This window comes from Heloderma suspectum, chromosome 1, assembly GCF_057233095.1.
Source record: "Heloderma suspectum isolate Gila_16-S chromosome 1, 16-S_ref, whole genome shotgun sequence".
Taxonomy (NCBI): Eukaryota; Metazoa; Chordata; class Lepidosauria; order Squamata; family Helodermatidae; genus Heloderma; species Heloderma suspectum.
In genome coordinates, this window is record NC_139458.1 from 333,551,171 (window position 1) to 333,571,178 (window position 20,008).

Here is a 20,008-nt window from a genome sequence, read left to right on the forward strand (position 1 = left end):
ATGCTGCCTAAGAGGGGACGGGGGAGGGAGGCGGTTTTATGGGAACTGTCCTTGGAGCGCTGGATCCAAGGTTGGTTCCCGCAAAACGAAAAATCCTATGGCTGTCTAACCACTGTCTTGTGACCATAGGATTCGCCCTTAAGGTATTTTATATTTGCCTACCCTCCTCATTTCACCTAGCTTAAGTAAAATCTTGTAACACAATTTAATTTATTTTAGATAATAGATGATCCCACCTCTCCAAAACATGTCCACTATGTGGTTACAAATAATCTATGGTGGAAGTCAGGAAACTTACATTGTGTCCCTAAATATATATGTTTGTGTATATACTATATACACCATATAATATTCAATTGACCTTCGACTTGAATAATAAATATGAAAGTAAATGTTCAGCACATTATGCAACATGATTCAGACCAACTCCCTTTAACAAAAGGAGATAATCCCATCCCTACCACCAAGTATTGCTTTGATATCATAAACAGGCATCTTTTTAGGAGCAACACTATACATCATACTATCCAGCTTCTCACATGAAAATGGAATGCAAAATAAAAGGTACCAACCAAAGCAAACAAAAGTAATATTCAAGCAAAATGTGACTTTTCTTAAATGGGTAAGTTCAGCTGGTTTAGCTAATGGTTTTCATGACTGCACTAAAGGACTAAGCTATCTTTTAAAATACAGGTACAAACATAAAATATTAGCACAAAAGGAACATTTAAATGACCAGATATATAAATGGGGTTAATTAAATGAGGCATGCACATATATCTAGTAATAAAAATTAGAAGAGTAACGCAACTGAGAATGTTCGCTATATTAAATAATCATAACAGGATGCTGTTATTCACATATAGTGGTACTTACATCCCTGTACAGCCAAATCTACAGCCCAAATCAAAGTCAGATGTGAAAGAAAGCACAACAATGTCAGTGAGTACTAGGACGGAGAACAAGGAAAAGTGTACATTTTGTTCTTAATTAAAAAAAAAAGGCTGTCATTCAATTTGTAGGAATTGCATGCAAAAAAAGTTTCACAGAGAGAAGCTGGAAAGAAAAGAAGCAAGCTATACAATCTACTTACATCAATGTAATTAGCATTAATGTAGTCTGAAGAAGGATCATCCTCAACAGGTTGTAGTATCACTCTGGAGTGGTCATCTGTAAATATATTATTTAAGTCAAACTTGTCTTCACAGCAAATGTACAATGGGAATGGATGAATATAAATTGAAATGCTATATTATGATGGAACTAGTCTAAGAGAATTAGCATCCAACAAAAACATTTGAATGGGTGCCTTTAATTTATTAAAAATGGAACAATTTCACATTAACAGAAGCAAAATGCTTCTATATTAGTTTAGGAGATCTATGTCTCATACATATCTTAGCAATAGACGATGAAAAGTAGGGCATCTGTTTGTCATTCACTAAAGTTGATAGCTTGGCTCAGTCTTTGCTGCATGTAAGCCACTTTAAATAGCTCCATGTGGCAACTACTCACTGTGGTGAGCCTTTACTCTAAAGTAACCTGCTACGTGAGAAATCTCCATTTAATTCTGCCCCATTTAAGTGGATTTGCAGTGGCTAGGATGATCAATACTGTTACTCGAGTCAAATAGTTTGTTTGAAGCATTTCACAAGTAGAACAATTTAAAATGGCCAGCACAGGTCAGATATTATCATTATCTATATTGGGGAGACAACCCCTTTTCACTAGGATGACTGACTCAGAGATAATCACCCAGTGGAAGAAAACTTTCTAGAAGGAAAGCCATGATGAAGACAGAAGAATGATTCACCAAGCAATAATGACACATGGAGTATTCTTTTGGGATGAAATCCAACTAATGTCCCTCTCCCGACAGAAGGCTTCTGTCAGCAGAATGAATAGGGGGAGATTCCAAAGTTAACAAGAGAAGTGGTCTTTGAAGGGTTAAAACCATAGCCTACCTCTGTCACTAAAATGCTTAGATCTTGAAAACTGTGATATGTACATTTGAAAACCTACTCTTTCAAGCATATGAATATGATGGGCAACTAAATCTAAGCTTTTATCAGCTGTTCTCCCAATGGCACCATGATAGCAGATGCTATTCTTGTTGTAAAATGGTAATCAAATTTTGTTTGTGCTTTGGTCCTAACTGTCAAAAGCTTTACTCCTGAGAACTGCCAGAGTTGTTGTTTTTTATTCTAATCACGGCAGTGGAGTGAATCAGTAGTAAACAACTGAAAATCAGATATCGTGTAGCAAAGTAAAAGAAATGTAGTAACATGTTAATTCAGTGTGAAAGAAAATCAGTTTTCAGGGAGATACTTTAGCACTGAGGCTCTGTTTGGGCATCAGGATTCCTGGCTTAATAAAATGTGATGTGAATGAGCAGCATTTGATGCATGCAGCCCATGCACTCTTTCCATCATGCAACTGGGTAAACAACCAGGAAGGGATAGCTTCGCATTACATCTGAATCCAGGATTATGGTTAAGTGTGCCCAAACAAACCAGGACTCATAAGTCAACTTTAAACCATGGTTGGGTCCACATAGATAGGATGGGATAGGATGTAACATGTAGCTATCCCTTCCTGGTTTGTTTGCCCACTTGCATGAAGGGAAATGGGCTGCTAATTCACATAGCGGTGTATTAGGCCAAGATTCCTAGTTTAACATGGTCTCTGAATGTGGTCCCGGTCACAAAAAGTATGACCGACTTTCACTGGAGATTTTTTCTTGGGTGACTGTGTTTAAATGTAAGTTGACAGCAGATCCTACATTAGGAAAAATGAGGGCAGTAAAACTAACAAGACCTGGAAATGTTGCACTGTGCAGAGCACTTGACTGAACTGACTGAATAGAAGTACAAAACATTAATATTTTAAAAGTATAAACATATGTACACAACATACAGAGCCAGTATGATATACTGGTTAAAGTGACACACCTAGGGAGGAGATGTGCTCAAATCTCTCCTCACCCATAAAGCTCATTTGGTGACCTTTGACCAGACACCATTTTTCCACCTAACCTACCTCACAGGGTTAAATGGGTGGATAAAATGGTATTCTGCATGAGCTTACTGGAGGAAAGGCAATATAAAAATGTAATACACATATTTATCAGCATGGTGAAATATCCACTCTTAACTTACATGCTATAATGTTTCCATATCTATTCTTTGTTCTGTTTTGATCCTTTTTTGCCACATCCCAAGAAGCTGACTGCCCTTCAAAGAAACTCTTAAAAAAAGGAGGGGGGGGGGAATAAAGTATATTATTCAAGCATAATTTTGGATTTAACATTTTATTTGTTTTAACACATTTTATTTTAACAGTTAAAATATTTACATTTATATTTTTTCCAGTATCAACACATATAATTAAGGATGAAAGAATTCTGCTCCCACTGGAAACTGGTCTGGAATACAGCTTCTGGTGGGGGCAGAAGCAACTCTGGAACAAATCCAGGGCTTGCTGCTTTTTGGAAGGTTTTGGGTCAATCCACAAATACAAGAATGCCTGCAGTGGGGGATAATTGAGGAGGGTTTGCTTTCCCCATTTCCACCATCCTGGATATAAATGACATCAACAATTGTCAAATTACAAATACGTAAACATGCAAATAAATTGTGGTTGCGATTGCGGCTGTCTAGCTGCGGGAGGACAGAGCGGGGAAGGAGGCTGCTGTACAACACATAGGATGTTTCCTACCCGCAATTCTGATCACCCCGTCCTGCAACGCCCCCAGCCATGCCCCTTGCAAGCGCAGACAGGTCTGTTCCACACTGCCTCCGAGGCAGTGTGGAAGTGGGGGGAGGTCAGTTCCTGGAAAACAACGTATCCTATGGCCGTCTAGCAGCCACAGGATTGCTCCCTTAGCCAAGCATTGTTGTCTGGTAAACATTTTTTTCCTGAATGTGGTCTTACCTGGTGAAAATATTCTTCAGAATAAGAGTTTGGAGACAGCAAAATAGTCATTTATGTTTACTGGTAAGAGAGACTTTTTCTAATTTTCCCCACTACTGCTCACTAATGGATGTTATCAGAACAGATACACAGTAGTAATTATCCCTGTGTGCTGCCTCTTTCTGAGAAGGAAACTGACCCAAAAGCAGGTCACTAACAACTCACATACATGCAATTCTGTGTGGTTTAAGTAATAGGACATGGCCCAGAAACTGAAATAAGGGATTAAGAGAATTCTGTACATTTTCCTTGTATAGAAACAGCCATCAAACTAGGTTAAGGTCATAGTTTCAGATCCAGGGTTAATGAAAGCTATGGTTTGCCCATGCAGATATTCTTAAAGAGTCCCGCCATCCACCCTTGTACAAAAAACCTCTGACTTAGAAGATATATAAATGAAGGACCTACACCCTACATTTTTTTCAGGGCACAGGTACAGATCCTGCGTACAGTGCCGACAATGTATAGCTTTTAAACAATGACCATTGTGCACATGATCTGATCAACGTAAGATCTTGCTGGATCAAACCAAGGCCTGTCTAGTCCAGCATACTGTTTCCCACAGTGGCCAACCAGATGCTGCTGGAAAGCCCACAGGCAGGACAACAGATGGAGTTGGGGGAATCTTGCTGCTAAAATCCTGATATCCTCCACAGAGTGATAGTAACCACTTTAAGATAATCTCCAGATAGTTATTACTGTTAAAACAGCTGGCTTAAGAGTGGTTAAGGGAATTTCCTCCAGAAAGAGAGGGATGTCTGGTAGGGAGTGTGTATTCCTGACAGAGGCTCATGATTTGCTAATTGCAGGTAGCAAGCAGCAAGTAATATGATTGCATCAGCACTATCCCTCATTCTGGAACTTCGTAACATAGCGCCCAAAGCAGTGGAACTGATCAGTGCTCTTTAGGATTCTTCCATTGCCTCGTGGCTCACTGAGAAGTGGTCTTTAAAAAATTTAATCCCATTAAACTTTCATTTTAATTTTCTTGTAATTAAGAACTCTCTTTGCAAACACAAAGCTGTACTCTCAAAGGGCCTCTCCCTCCTAAGTCAGTTTTTTAAAAGTCACTGCTGACTTTTTTTACCTCATATTCTTCTTTAAAACCATAGCTGTCAGATGTTTTCATGAGGTTAATATGCTGCAGCAAATCAGCTACTCTGATAGCAGGATGTAGTTGGCCCGTTTGGTAAGGGGACTCTGTTCCTTCACAGAGATAGCGAGGCACATCTAACAGACGACTTGATTCTGCTGTTGCACTGTGGTTTTCATCTGTGGTTATAAGATCCCAGAAAATAAAACAATGTTCAGTAATAGTGAAACTTAAAATATCTGAGCTACAGTCCAGTTTTAAATTAGCTTGTTGCAGCATTCTGCAAAGTTTTGGAAGCAACTATTTTTGATTTAACAAGCATGCATAAGCAACAAGTGTAGTCTCATATTTATAAAACATGAGTTAAAAAATGCACACTATGAAAATTCAAATTCAGTGTCCAGCAGGAAGTGATCAAACTCCCAATTTTCAGTTTGAGGTGGCCAACTCTAGTCAGCACGGACTGCCAGAGGAAGCTCAAACTCCAGCTCATTTTTGTTCTTAAATTCGTGGCCTTGAGATTGCTTACGTCATCACTCTATCCTCTATGTACCCCTTACACCTACTGATTGGACAATAACCTTCCCTTATTTATGGGCTTTGGAGTTGATTGGCTGCCTCGGTGCCCTCAAAACAGGCTAGAGGCTCACATGCACTTGCTCTCTGTGCTTTATCAGCCCTTAAGCACAAGATGAGAGGAAGAGCTTCTGGCAAAGCTGACAATCCTTGCTTGGACCTAAGGCCTCTAAAGATTTTATGGCTGCCTCATGGAGACAATTCATGTACCTTTGGAGATTCATGGTGAAACCTGCCTGTCCTAGATGGTGAATAATCACTACCAAACAGCTCGCCTAGAGGATAACAGGGGGCATGTGGAACAATTTTAAGTGGCTCCCACGTGGTGGTCACAAACTTTAAACAGACTCTATGTTGCCCTTGGAGAGTTTCAAAGGGCATTTTCTGTTGTTAGCTATATTCACCATTTAAGAACTGATGGCCAGGCACTGGAAGCAGAATGTCAACTAAGGGTGCAATCCTACTGGGGTAGTCGGCTGCCTCAGAACTCACTGCTGACTATCCAATGCAGGGTGGGCAGAGCATGGAGGGGATCCTCTCCTCCACACTTTGGCTGCCTTGCATTTGTGGCTAGACAGCCGATTTTGCCTGCTTTTCACCCGCTCCATGCTGCATTTGTGAGCGCAGAGATGGGGAAGAACCGCGCTGCTTACGAGGTGGCAGGGGAGGGGTCAGGGAGCATGGTTTCTGGGAGCTGAGCTCAGAGCCCTGGCTCCAAGCTCGGTTCCCAGAAACCGGAAATCCTATGGCCACTTAGACACTGCCTAAGGGCCATAGGATTCTTCTCTAAATGGATCTTGGCCTTTCCTTTTTGTTCTCATGTATGCATCTAGTTAAGCCAGACAGATGGCTTTTGATAGGTTTCCCCCCTGCTCCATCTATATCTGGCAAATTTCTTATGATCCAAAAGTAAAATGTTAACAAAAACAAAAAGTTAATGTTTCAGTCACAATACTACACTGTTCACAATAGACAGTGACCATGGTTATACTTATACATTAGGATCAATGTGTTCAGATATAGTGAATGAACCTTCACACCGCATCAACTCCTTTTGTATGAACTGAAGCCCTGCTCTGCTGAGATAGGTCATGGTTAAATGTAGTCAACAGTTAGGTTTAATGGCTTTAAAGTGAATACTAGGATCCCTGATAGAACTCTCTCTTAGTTGCTTGCTAGACACAGTTACCCCAGCCAACACCTGTTTATTGAGGAAACATATTAATACAGGCGCTATTGTGCTTGACAGAGCTTTGAAAGATAATTAGAAAGAATATGGTCAATCTCTACTTCTGTTTATCACCTGTATATGAAAACAGAAATGACATTCAGTAGTAGATGACTTCCATTCCAGATTAGAATTTTAAGAATTTACTTTCTCTGCCCTGATCAGCCCCCATCAACTAGAAATATTTGTGACTTTGTTGATTGCATTGAATGAAGGATCCTATTTCAAAATAAACACACATTTTAAATTCTAACAAAGATCAAAGTCAGACTGACATGCTGAAAGAGCAATCATGTTCTTTTATTAAAGTAAATAAGTATGTTCCTTAAATCACTCCACAAGGGTTTTAATTAAAAATAGGACACACACAGCACACCTGAGACAAGCACCACCATTTTGGAAATGGTCAGTTATGCAGTACAGTTACAGTGCAAACTCAGCAGTATTTAAGGGGAAGCAGACTTATGGGGAGAGATCATGACCATGTTGTCTTGAGGTGTTTATTTTAGCACCTGTAATACCTGAACAAAAGTCACATCTAGAATAAATAGGAGGAGCCAAGACCTACCACTGGTGATGAGTGCCACTGATTCCTGGTGTGCGAGCAGGGCCCCTGCCACCAGTGGCAGTGATGCAGAGTTCCAGGGGCAAGCCCCCAAACGACCAGAAACTCACGTTTCTGGAAGGTGCAACCTGCCCCTTCCAGAAACTTGTGCTTCCAGTAGTTTGGGAAAGTGCTACATCGCTGTTGCGGGTAGGTGCCATGCTCACACCGCCACCACCGGGTCCAGCCATGCATACACTGGGAACCGGCAGCGCTCACTGCCAATGATAGGTCCCCATTGGATCCTAGCCCAAGTATTAAAGCTAGTACAGGCTTGTTATTTTAGACCTTGTGTGCTATGGAAGCAGTTAGAACTAAATAGCTCATCTTTTTAGCCATCCTATGAGTTTTTAATTTCACAGTATGTGTGCCTCATTAAACCAACTAGAAGTGTGAATAACAAGTCAAGGTCACATTAAATATAGTATTTCATTCATTATGCAATATATATTGCATCTAAAATCTCTTCATTTAAGCTTTATAGTGTCTCCTCAGATACTTACCAGTTATAGGGACTGTTACCCATTGAAGCATAAAAAAGCAAAACGTAAGAGACATATTTGAAGCCTGTCTTTTATTAAAAAATAGTCAAAGCAGTATCTAAAATTTGTAGAAGCTTCATAATGGCAGTAAAGAAAGTAGCTTGTACAGTTTTAGAACAGAAATATAAATAACATTGTGGTATTTTTGATCACCATATGCTCATGCACACACTTCACATTATACATATGACCTGGACAACATACTTTTTGAAAGTAAAATAACAGGAGCAATATACTACTAGAAACCACATATATGAAATGGAATGAAATATTAAATGTAAAAAACAAAATGAAGAATGACTAATATCAAATATCTAATACAAGTACAAGCTCCCATGAACTCCCAACGAAGGCATTTTGCCTCACATAAATTCTATTTGTCAATGAACAACAATATAAAACCACACTGTGATGTGAACGCGTGCAGAAACTGTCAGGCTGCCTTTCAGTTTTGCCCTGGGCTTGCTCTTCACAGCTGCCTGTCTTACTAAAGTTCTAACAGATTAACCTTTGCATGTCAAAAGATTTGTTTCACCTAACTGATTTGGAGGTTTTGATAGCTCTAATGTCAAATCAAATATACTTGTTTAGTGACTATATGGCAGTAAGAGCTGATGAAAAGGATTAGGAAAAAAGCACCCAATCAACGAGTTCACATTTACGTGTTATTTATAGATGCAAATTATAATTTCAGATTGTAATACATTCATTACTAAATAGCTGAAGACAAATGTGGGCCATCTGATACATGATTGGATTTGTGCATATGAGTCCCATGTCCATATACTTGACCAGCCATAAAGCCCTGGTAAGACTTAGAACCACTGTACTGTAGTAGTTAGAGTGCCAGAGTAGGATTAAAAAGAGCAGAGTTCAAATCCCTGCTCACCCATAAAGCCCATTGGGTCACCCTAGGCATATAACTCTCCCTCAGCCTAGCCTATCTCACCAAGTTGTGAAGATGGAGTGGGGTTGGCGTGAACTACGCATGCCACCATGAGCTTCTTAGAAGAAAGGCAGGATAAAAAATGAAATTAATTAAAAAAAACAAACAATGTCAGTACACCTAAAGTAGATTTGAATGTTCATGTTTCTCGAACAACAGTTCCCATAATAGAAGCATAGCTTCCAAATCCCAGGAAGTACTAGTTCCCCTCTACTCAGCACTGGTTAGGCTTCATCTGGAATACTGTGTCCAGTTCTGGGCACCACATTTTAAGAAGGATGCAGACAAACTGGAGAGGGTTCAGAGGAGGGCAACAAAGATGATCAGGGGACTGGAAACAAAGCCCTATGAAGAGAGACTGAAAGAAATGGGCATGTTTAGCCTTGAGGAGGGGAGATATGCTAGCACTCTTCAAGTACTTGAAAGGTTGTCACAGAGAGGAAGGCCAGGATCTCTTCTCGATCATCCCAGAGTGCAGGACACGTAATAATGGGCTCAAGTTACAGGAAGCCAGATTGTGGCTGAACATCAGGAAAAATGTCCTGCCTGTTAGAGCAATACGACAATGGAACCAATTCCCTAGGGAGGTGGTGGGCTCTCCCACACTGGAGGCATTCAAGCCGAGGCTGGACAGCCATTTGTCAGGGATGCTCTGACTTGGATTCCTGCACTGAACAGGGGGTTGGACTCGATGGCCTTGTAGGCCCCTTCCAACCCTACTATTCTATGATTCTATGCCACATGGCTAACTTTTAAAAACAGAGTACTTTTAAGATTAGTTTGTGATAATAATGGGAGTCTGATATGCAGTGCAGAGGATCTAAGGTCCCACTGGGTATGCTCAAGCTTTCAGATGCACCTAAAATAGCTCTTCAGATCCTGGCCAAAATCTCTCAGCTTGACCTATTCTCAGAAAGCTACCATGATGATAAAAGTATACGAATTCCAAAGCACTTTGTATATTAGAATCTATATTCTTTATTCCAGGTATTGTACATTTATAAGCTGGAGTTGGATGCTATGACTATGTTCAGATGAACTTTCTGAGTATACATCGAGATCCATTTCAACTTCGAACCATTTCAATATAATTTCTGGCCAGGGTTTGGCACTGAAAGAGGGTTTGGTTGCACTGCTGGGTGATATACACCTGGAAATGGACAGTGCTAATTTTGCTCTCTCAGTGGCTTTTGATACCATTGACCATGGTACCCTGCTGTGCCTTTTGTCTGAACTGGTCATTGTAGGCACTGACCTGATTTGCATGTGACGACAATCCAAACCATGGGTTGAGTATGGGTTGTTGTTAAATTGTTGGTTGTCATTACATGCGATCTCTGCACTATGTTTTAACTACAGGCTGTTAACCACAAACAACCCAGAGTTCACAACCCAACAATAAACCATGGGTTCTTTTTCTGGGTTGTTCATGGTTAACAACCCATAGTTAAACCATAGTGTATGTAACAACAACCGACAATTCAACAACAACCCATGATTCAATTACAATCTGTACTCAACCCATACTCTGGGTTGTCATTGCATGCGAACAATAGTTGCTTTTATCTGCCAAGTATGTTCCAGTGCTAGAGACTATAAATTGGCCCAACAGTTATGGTGCTCCACAGGGTTCTATCTTGGCTCGCATGCTGTTTTAAGATCTACATGAAGCTACAAGACTGGAAACGTGGGCTGAAATGCCATCAGTACGCTGATGGCAGTTCTTCTTTATATCTGAACCAGCAAGGGCAGTAGAAATGTTGAACATTGGTAATGTCTCGATTGAGTTTAAACTCCAAAACCCACAGTTAGGAATTATTAGGACCAACCAAAATGCCACAAATGATTGTGCAAGCTTTTGAGTTCTCCAGAACTCTTCATCAAGCTAGGTAATAAAAAAAAAAATGCACACCAGGGTATGGGGGAAGAACAGAAAAATCAAAGCATTAGGCCAGATGTTAAACTGCTCATGAGGTACAGTATGCAGTTTAAACCCAATCTCAAAAGGGAGATTGCAGACTGTATGAATTAGTCACTGGTAGGAATTGCAGGTATCAGATTACACCTAGCATTCTGGGGCAAAGAATCAACGGCCGATCCCATTTCTGAAAACATAAAAGGATGGCTGTAGCCCTTATCCAGGCCAAGATGGAAATACTATTATTTGGGGCTTTGACGACCTTGGTGTGCATGCATGTGCCATTTGGCCTACTCTAGATGGGGTTGAACCTCTTAAAGAACATTAGCAGGTTGGGGTTGCTGACAAATCCAGGCCTTACAATGGATGCTCAAGTAGCATCTGCGGTACAAAGTGCTATTCACTGCTTAGTTGTGGCCCCTCCTAGACAGAGATAGCTTCGCTACAGTTATCTATGCTCTTGTAACAGGTTAGATTATCTCAATTCATTATAATGGGGCAGGCCTTGAAGATGTCTGGAAACTTCCAACTGGTTTTGTAAATGCAGCTAGATTACTAACTGGAATGAACTGGTTTGAATGCATTTTACCTGTGTTACTACCACTGTGTTTCTGGGTGCAATACCAGGGGCTGGCTCTGACCTATAAAGCCCTAAACAGTTTGGGACCAGAGTACTTGAAGGACCTTTTTCTCCTATATTTATTTAAAACATTTCTATCCCATCTTTCAGTATTCCAAGGCACACCAGAAAAGGACCAAACTAGCCCGAATAAGCCAGATTGGTGGTGGTGGCTTCCAGGAAACATTTCAGGCCATGAAGGCCCCTTTCTACACTGTTAATGTTCACAGCAAAATTAATACTTGGTGCTGCCCTAGGAAAATGAATGCAGGGCTGAAAACACCTGAATATTTTGTTAATAGCTGGTCTATCTTTTCAATCTGAAACAAGCTGCTTTGACACGCAATAAATATATTTCTTGACAAGAGTTATAAAACCATACAAGGAGATGAAATCCATGAAGGAAGAGATAATGAAGGACTAGGTCCTCACCTAACACAGCAGTCGGCACAAGTGGATCATTGGGCACTGCAGGAAAACAAAGCTCATGAAAAAATACATTACCTTCAATTGATGCATTTTTTAAAAAAATGAACAACAAATTTTAAAAAGTCACACAGCAATGTCTATTCATCCTGTTAGTGTAACAGAGAATACAAAGCCTGTCTTGCTCAAAACAGTGTTTGCATTTTGCACAGGGCAAACAAGGCAGTAAATGTATAGAATGGCCTAATGGGGCTAAACTTGGCCATCTTCTAAGCATCTGCTGATTGACAGCGACAGAGTAAAGCCTCAAGTGGTTTAGCTGCCAAAGGCTAACTGAACCATTAGGATGGAATTGCTGCTCTCAGAAACCCCACCTAAACACAACCTGTTTTTTTCACAGGACATAGCTAAAATGCACTTGTGTGAAAGTACATACAGAAGCTCAAGTGCAGCTGTACCAGACTGACGCATTCATCAGCAAATTCCCTGGTAAAAAGGAGTGCAACAGGACAGGCACTTACACCAACAATTGGGAACTTCACTCTTCAGCAATTAAGGTGTGTTCTTACTAAATTACATCTTAGATTAAGGCTAGATTCATACACAGATCCTATTAGGGATGCTGGGAAAGTTCTCCCAAGCCAAGCTCAGAAAATAACTCCATGGGCTCATAAAGAAAGGTGAGCTTTTAAAGTCTCCAAATTCTTCTCCAAGCAGGAGAAGAATTGCTGACTTTTCTGACTACCAAAGGTTTTGCATGGACCAAGCAAATCCTTCACTGGCTAAGAATTCTGGGAGATGTGGCGGGTAAAGTTGACTGCTTTGGCTGCCAAACACCCCAACAAGCCTCTTAAAATGAGCCTGTGCAATGTAATGGAGTTAGGTTGTGCCATTACACTCCGTAGGACCAAACCTAAGGGTGAGGGAGAAAGCCACCTCCCTATGTGGAAGATCTCCCCCTGTGCTTGGATTTGGCCCCTGCAGGGTCTTTTCCCACTCCCATAGGAACAAATGGAGTAATTTATTCCTGAGTGAGTGTGAAAAAGATGCTTCAGGGAATACATCTGAGGTGGTAGGGGGGAAGCCACTCTTACAGGTCCTTTACCAGGCTAGTGATGGTCCTCCCCCCTGCTCAGATTTAGTTCCCATAGTGTTTTTTCCCACCCCCTGTAGGAACTATTAGTTCCTAGGGTGTTGGGAAAAAGGCTCCCAAGATAAGAGTAATTTTTGCAAGTCCTCAAATTGGTTCAGAGAACTTACCAGAGCGCTCGCTCTCTCTCTCTCTCTCTCTCTCTCTCTCTCTCTCTCTCTCTCAGTCTGTCTTTGGGAAGAACTCTGGTAATTTCCACCACACAACTGCATCCACAGTGTACACTTCCACTCTACATAGAAGGTTTTACAGCACACTGTACATACATTACTAGAACAGAGGACAACCTGCTTGATACTAAGTCACAGAGAGAATACTACTGGCTAGTTAATTTCTCTTTTGCCCATAAAGAAAGAGGCAGTGGATGTGATTTTCTTCAGGATACAAGTGCCACGCTTGCTATATGCACAATATGTATTCTAGCACCAAGCAAATAGTAGGAATAACCAGGCTAGGAGAAAAGGTTAAGCTTCATAGTCTCACAATTCCATCTATTTGCCCTGAGCAACAATTTGCATGAAACCACTGTTTGTGGCAATTTCTCAGCCAGGATGTATACTACTAAAGAAGGGGTCCAACTGATAACTTTTTTTTTGTGAACCGCCCAGAGAGCTTCGGCTATTGGGTGGTATAGAAATAAATAAATAAATAAATAAATAATAACTTTGTGCTTTACTTTGGAGGCCTCCTTGTAGAAGAGCTGTTACTTTATACTGCATTCTTAGAACTATATAAAACAGCTTTAATGCTAAGGGAAGTTAACTTAAGGACATTTATAGAAGGAAATCTTCGTCTTTGGAAGGTCAGGGGATCTTCCTGACCAATGAGAGATGCAAGGGGTGCAGATGCTGGAGGAGCAGAGGAAATTGCCCAAAATTGGGGTTGGATCCTAACTTACAGGAATTCATGTAAGGAAGGCTTCCTGCCTTCCCTCTCCGAGCAGCCCCTGCACTCCATTCCACATGGTTTAGGAGCACTCCCCACCCCAGCCCTCCAGAGAGGCTATTAGGGAGGGCAGGATGGTCAAGAAACTACTTCCATGAATATCCCTAAGAGTTAGCTTATCTTAGCAAGGCAATAGCTGTTTTCTGTTGTTAAACTCCGATGGGCAAGAAACACTTGGAACTAATGTAGCCACTACGTTACAGCGATCTCAGCATCAACACATCTTTGCATGGATAGTTTCTTGACAGAATAGTAACTAGATTCAAATATGCCACCCAAAATAGATGGAATAAAACATAAAAATTAGTGCTTAATGTACTTTAATATGGAGATGCTGTATTTTTAATGACCCCATTTTAAACCATTATTCAAGGTTAGTGAAATTACTAGGCTGTGGACACTTATCTAACACATGCTAGAACTATAGGGCAACCTGAGTCCTCCAAGCACAATCTTGCAGGTTTTTGAAATTTATATTAGCTATGACTTTTTAAAAAACAACCTAGATGCATATTCATTTCCACAATGTAATTCTAAAGAATTACAGGGTTGTTGTTGTTTTTAAAAAAAGGTTGTAAAAATGGTTCTAGAAAGAACAATCATATGAATCCATGTATTAAATATTTAATGTGGAAAGAATTAATACGCATTTTTCCATAGATCAACACAGGGAAAATGAAACTTGATCCTACATTTCTGAACAGGACCTGTAGTATAATAGTTGTCTGTTTATACAACTAATTTTTATTACAAAATTACAATTGTGATACAGAGTTATAATTTATTTTTCTTGACAGGTCATCCTGGGAAGAAATTTTGTAATAGAGTTTATTTACACATTACATTTGTATGTATTCTCCCCAGTGTTTCTAATCTCTGGGACAGTATCCAATTGGGGCCTTCCGCGTGTGGCCAGCCCTGCCAGTTCCAGTTTGCGCACGGCCAGCCCTGCTGGCCCGGGTCCACAAGCAGCCCCTACCACTTGCATGACACGAAACAGCATTCTGGGGGCAAGCTCCACAATGAGCAGAAAAGTCAGGTTGCTACCTGTAACTGTATTTCTTCAAGTGGTCATCTATGCATTCACACATATGGGCTCTGCGCCTGCATGGAGCCTCGATTCAGGAAGCTTCCGTAGTTGAAGAATTTTGGCCAGAACCCCTCCCCTGCCATCCTAATGTGCTTGTCCCTAGCAGGTTCCCGCAGGTTCCTTGAGACCGACATTGCAGCCTCGTAACGGAGAGAAATTTACATAAAAAATACCTTCAGTACTCAACACTGAGCTCGAGTATGACACTTCAAGAGGGAGCAGCGGGTGGCTTGTGTGAATGCACAGACGACCGCTCAAAGAACTACAGTTACAGGTAGCAACCTGTCTTTCTTCTTCATGGTCTCCATGCATCACACATATGGGCAAGTAGCAAGCGAACTTACAATGGAGGTGGGTTGGTGTCCTAATACAGAGGAGAGGATGGCACGACCAAAAGTACAGTCCCCTCTAGCCCTAACATCCAGTCTGCAATGTTTTACAAACGTGGACAGTATCGACCAGGTTGCAGCACACCATGGTTCAGGGATGGTAACCCCAGCATCGAATGCAGCCGATGTTGCTACCGCACGAGTAGAGTGAGCTCAGACTGGGGCAGCCAGTTTGCGCTCAGCCAGCTTGTATAACAGCTCGACTGTCTTCATGACCCAAGACTCAAAGCGCTGAGTTGAGGGAGGCTGGCCCTTGCACTTGCCGCTATAGCAGACAAAGAGGTGAGGTGACGGTTGAGTCCTCACCTCACCTGTTCAGTCCTCAACTTATAAAAGGCCAGGGCACGACGAACATTGAGCATATGCAGGGTCGACTCCAAAGGTGCAGAAGGAGAAGCAAAGAAAGCAGGCAAAGCAATGTCCTGATTTAAGTGAACTCAGACACAGCTTTAGGTAAAAAGGCAGGGTCAGGTCTGAGCACTGCAAGGAGATCAACCCTGACTGCTCATTGGAAGGACAGATACTGAAGCTGAAGCTCAAATATTTTGTCCACCTAATGTGAAGAGAAAACTCCCTGGAAAAGACCCTGATGCTGGAAGAGATTGAAGGCAAAAGGAGAAGGGGACGGCAGAGGATGAGATGGCTAGATAGCATCACCGATGCAATGAATATGGACTTGAGCACACTCCGGGAGACAGCGCAGGACAGGAAGGCCTGGCGTGCCATGGTCCATGGGGTCACGAAGAGTCAGACACGACTGAACGACTGAACAACAACAAGATAAGGCTGGTCTATTCTGAGCACACAGAGCTCACTGGCACAGTGTGCAGATGCAATGGCCACTATCCTTCCATGATAGGAGGCATAGGTCTGCCGTTGCCAGCGGTTTTAAAAGGCTTTTATGAAAGTGCCTTAAGCACCACAGAAAGGCTCCAACTTGGTACCGTAGAATGGACTGGTGGTGGTAGTGCTAGATTTTTGATCCCTTTATGCCACCGGATGTGAGAACACGGAAAATCCTTCAACAGAAGGGTGAAACACAGAAACAGTAGAGGGGTAAACTCTGAGATGACAATTTGAGTCCTTTTCCAAAAAGAGACAGGAGAAACTGGAGAATGGGTTGCAAAAAGCACTGGCATGGGTGAAAACCTTGCTCATGAGCAAAAGCAGAAAAAGCAGTCCATTTCTTTGAGCAAGAATGCTGCATAGACAGCTTACGGTCAGCATTGAGAATCCTCTGGATTGCTGCTAGAGCTGAAGTGGCACCCATCACCCAAACTTCCATGCTGTCATGTGGAGAGTTGTCAGATCTGGATATTGGATTTCGCCATTCTCTCTCATGAGGAGAGACGGTTGTGATGGGAGCCATCAGTACTGACCCTTTGCCATCTTGAGTAGTGGCGCAGTCACCATGGTGTCACGATGCTGCACTCTGCGCCATCCATCACGATCTTCACCAGGATCCTGCTCATCACTGGAAATGGGGGGAACAGGTAGAATAGCACCCCTGTCCATTGAAATATGAATGCATTGCCTATCGATCCCAGGCTTTGGCTCACTATGCTGCACAATGTTGTGCAAACTGCATTCTCCCTTGTGGCAAAAAGGTCAATTTCTGGTATCCCCCAAAGCTGGAAGAGGCTGTTCAGAACCATTCTGTCCAACTCTCACTCATGGGCGGTCAGCATGGTCTGGCTGACCTGATAATTGTCAGCACCAGCCACATGTATCACCACAAGTCTGATTCGACAGGCTTTGCACCAGTCAAAGATCTGGAGTGTGAGCAACGGGAGAGATCTGGTACCTCCTTGTTTGTTCAAATACGCGACAACAGTCATGTTGTCCAAAGTGACCTGGACCAGTCTGCCCACCCGATCCAGTTCAAATATATGAAGCACTCTGTCCGCTGCTCTTAACTTCAGGAGGTTGATGTGCCATGTGGCTTCATTAGCCACCCATCGTCCATGGACCGTAAGGCCCAGACAGTGTGCTCCCCATCCCAACAACGAGGCATCCACAGTGACAACCCTGGATAGAGAGGGCTGAAGGAACGGCATGCCATGGGTTAGACTGCTCTGTATCAACCACCATAAGAGAGAGTTTCTGCCGTCTGGGGGCAGACAGAGTTGGGTTTGATGGCTGTCCCAATTGGTATTGAAGTTGCGTATTAGCTAGTTTTGGAGTTGTCTCAGGTGCAACTGAGCATAGTGAACAACAGCTGTTGTTGCAGCCATGAAGCCCAAGGGATGATGGACCTTAAGCGCCATAGCAGATCTGCTCATTTGCAATTCTGATACCAGAGAAGTCAGCACCTTTACCCTGATGTTGGGTAAAAAGGTGTGCCCAGTTGGAAGTTCAATAACACCCCTATAATTTGAATCCATTGTGTTGGTTCAAGATGTGATTTGTCCGCATTGATATAGAGTCCAAGCTCCTGAAGGAGATTGTAGGTCATCTCTATTGATGGAAGAAGATGATCTTTCATTGATGCCACTGTCTATGTATGGATAGACCTTTCACCTTATAGTCACAGGTAAGACTATAACACAGGCAGACCACTGCCATGCACTTGGTGAATACCCTTGGGGCGGTGGCGAGACTGAAGGGTAGCACCTGGAACTGGTAGACGTTGATACCTATGGCAAAGCAGAGGTAGCGCTGGTGCAATTTGTCTATGATGATGTGAAAATAGGTGTGGTTGAGGTTGATAGAGGCGAATCAATCTCCTTGAGAGACAAGAGGCAGGATAGATGCCAGAGAAACCATGCAGAACTTCTTGGGTGAGATGAGCATGTTCAGCTCTTGAGTGTCCACGATCAGCGGAAGCTCTCCATACTTCTCTGGTACTATGCAGTACCTTGAGTAGAAGCCATCCCGAAGTTGAGTCTAAGAGACAGGCTCAACCACCCCTTTCTTGAGGAAGGTCTGAACTTTGGTATGGAGGACAGGGGACACAGCAGTCACCAGCATGGTACTGAGAGGGGAGAAGGTATCAAACTCGATCTATTCCCTCCCTCTGGACTATTGCAAGGACCCAGGAATCCCATGTGATGTTGCACCAAGCTGGATGGTAAACAGACCGGCAAGCTCCAAAATTGGGCATTTGGGCCACAAGGCAAGGAAGGATGGCGGGAAGTGAGTCAAAAGCATTGCTTACTTCTCCTGCTGCGTTTCCTTTGATAACTGCAGAATTTTGAAGTTGGGAATGATTTACCTGCCTGCTGAACAACAACCTTCCTATGACTGTTGTTGTTGATGTTGTGTTGCAGCTGGCTGATGAGGTTGGTACCAAGTGGCAGATGACTGAAACCAGTGCCGTTGCCTGGGAAGTTGCCATGACATAAAACCCATACGACATGCTGTGGTGCAGGCCTTTTGTACTGAATTAAGTGCACTATCAGTTTTTGTGTTGAACAAGCCTTGCCTATCGAGGGATAAGTCCTCGATACAGTTCCTGGTTTTCTATGGGAGATCAGATTATCTCAACCAGGTGTGGCGATGTAGGGCTATGGATCCGGCTATGGATCCATAGCACCGTTGAGTCACAATCAACTTGGTGGTGCGATGTATTTATTTGCCGCCTGGACAGTTTCAGAGCCTCTGATTGGAAGAGGCAACCCAGCTCCTTCTTGTCATCCAGAAGATGCTCAAGAAGATGGCCCTCTTTGTCCCATAGCAGCTGCTGGTACGCCAACACTGCTGCCTGGTAGTTCAATATTTTAAGGCCCATCGCTGTGGAGGAATATAGTCTCCTCCTGAGTAAGTCCAGGCATCTGCCCTCCTTGTCAATTGGAGGGGAGTGAGCCCTGTGGGCCTTGCCCTGTGCGGCTTCAACCACCATCAACTTTGGGGCTGGGTGTTTGAAGAGGTACCTAGTATTGGCCTCTTGCAGATGATACATACCCTCCAAGTGCTTCAATATCGGTGGCATAGTGGAGGGTGCTTTCCATGATTGTTTGATCATTTTCTCTAACATCAGAGTAGAGGAATGGCCATCAGTCTGAAAGACTCCGCATTTACCAAATCAAAAATGGGGTCTTGCACCGTGGAAGCTACCTGCTGTGTCTCTAGGCCCAAAGCCTGTGCCATTCTAAGAATCTGGTTGGAAAATTGTCCCATATCCTCTGACGGGGATATGGCTTAAATGGAGCCAATGATTGCATCTGGCAAGGAGATGGAGGGAGGGCAGGAAGTTTGAGATGTAGTATCTGACTGGTAACCTTCTGTTCCAGACATTGGAGACTCCCTTGAAGGGACCTGACATGGTAGGTACTTCTTCATTTCCATAGGGAGTGATTGAGCGCTGCCCATATCTGTTTGTGCACCAAAAGGTAGTGCAGATGGTGGCTGGTTAACAGGTAAAGTGGCCTGTAACTGAACAGTTGTGGCTGTAATAAAACTGGTGAAACGTTCTGTTGCTGAGTTGCCTGTGGCTTGGCAGATGGCAAGGCAGGCTAAATGTCTTGCTGCTGAATTGGCAGTGGCTGCTGAATAGGTGGCACCAATGGCA

General features: G+C 42.6%; 1 protein-coding gene across 2 annotated transcripts in view; it reads right to left on the reverse strand.

The window, feature by feature from the left end:
- Positions 1-20,008, reverse strand: part of PTPRK (protein tyrosine phosphatase receptor type K) — a 516,066-nt gene that overhangs the window by 31,300 nt on the left and 464,758 nt on the right. Inside the window, exons 16-20 of one of the 2 annotated variants that reach the window (XM_084827485.1) lie at positions 11,931-11,966; positions 5,060-5,244; positions 3,159-3,246; positions 1,094-1,170; positions 877-894 (exon numbers count right to left, since the gene is read on the reverse strand). In XM_084827485.1, the coding sequence (XP_084683611.1) occupies positions 877-894; positions 1,094-1,170; positions 3,159-3,246; positions 5,060-5,244; positions 11,931-11,966 (404 nt within the window). The remainder of the gene's footprint in view (positions 1-876; positions 895-1,093; positions 1,171-3,158; positions 3,247-5,059; positions 5,245-11,930; positions 11,967-20,008) is intronic. The other variant, XM_084827484.1, reaches the window with a different exon arrangement.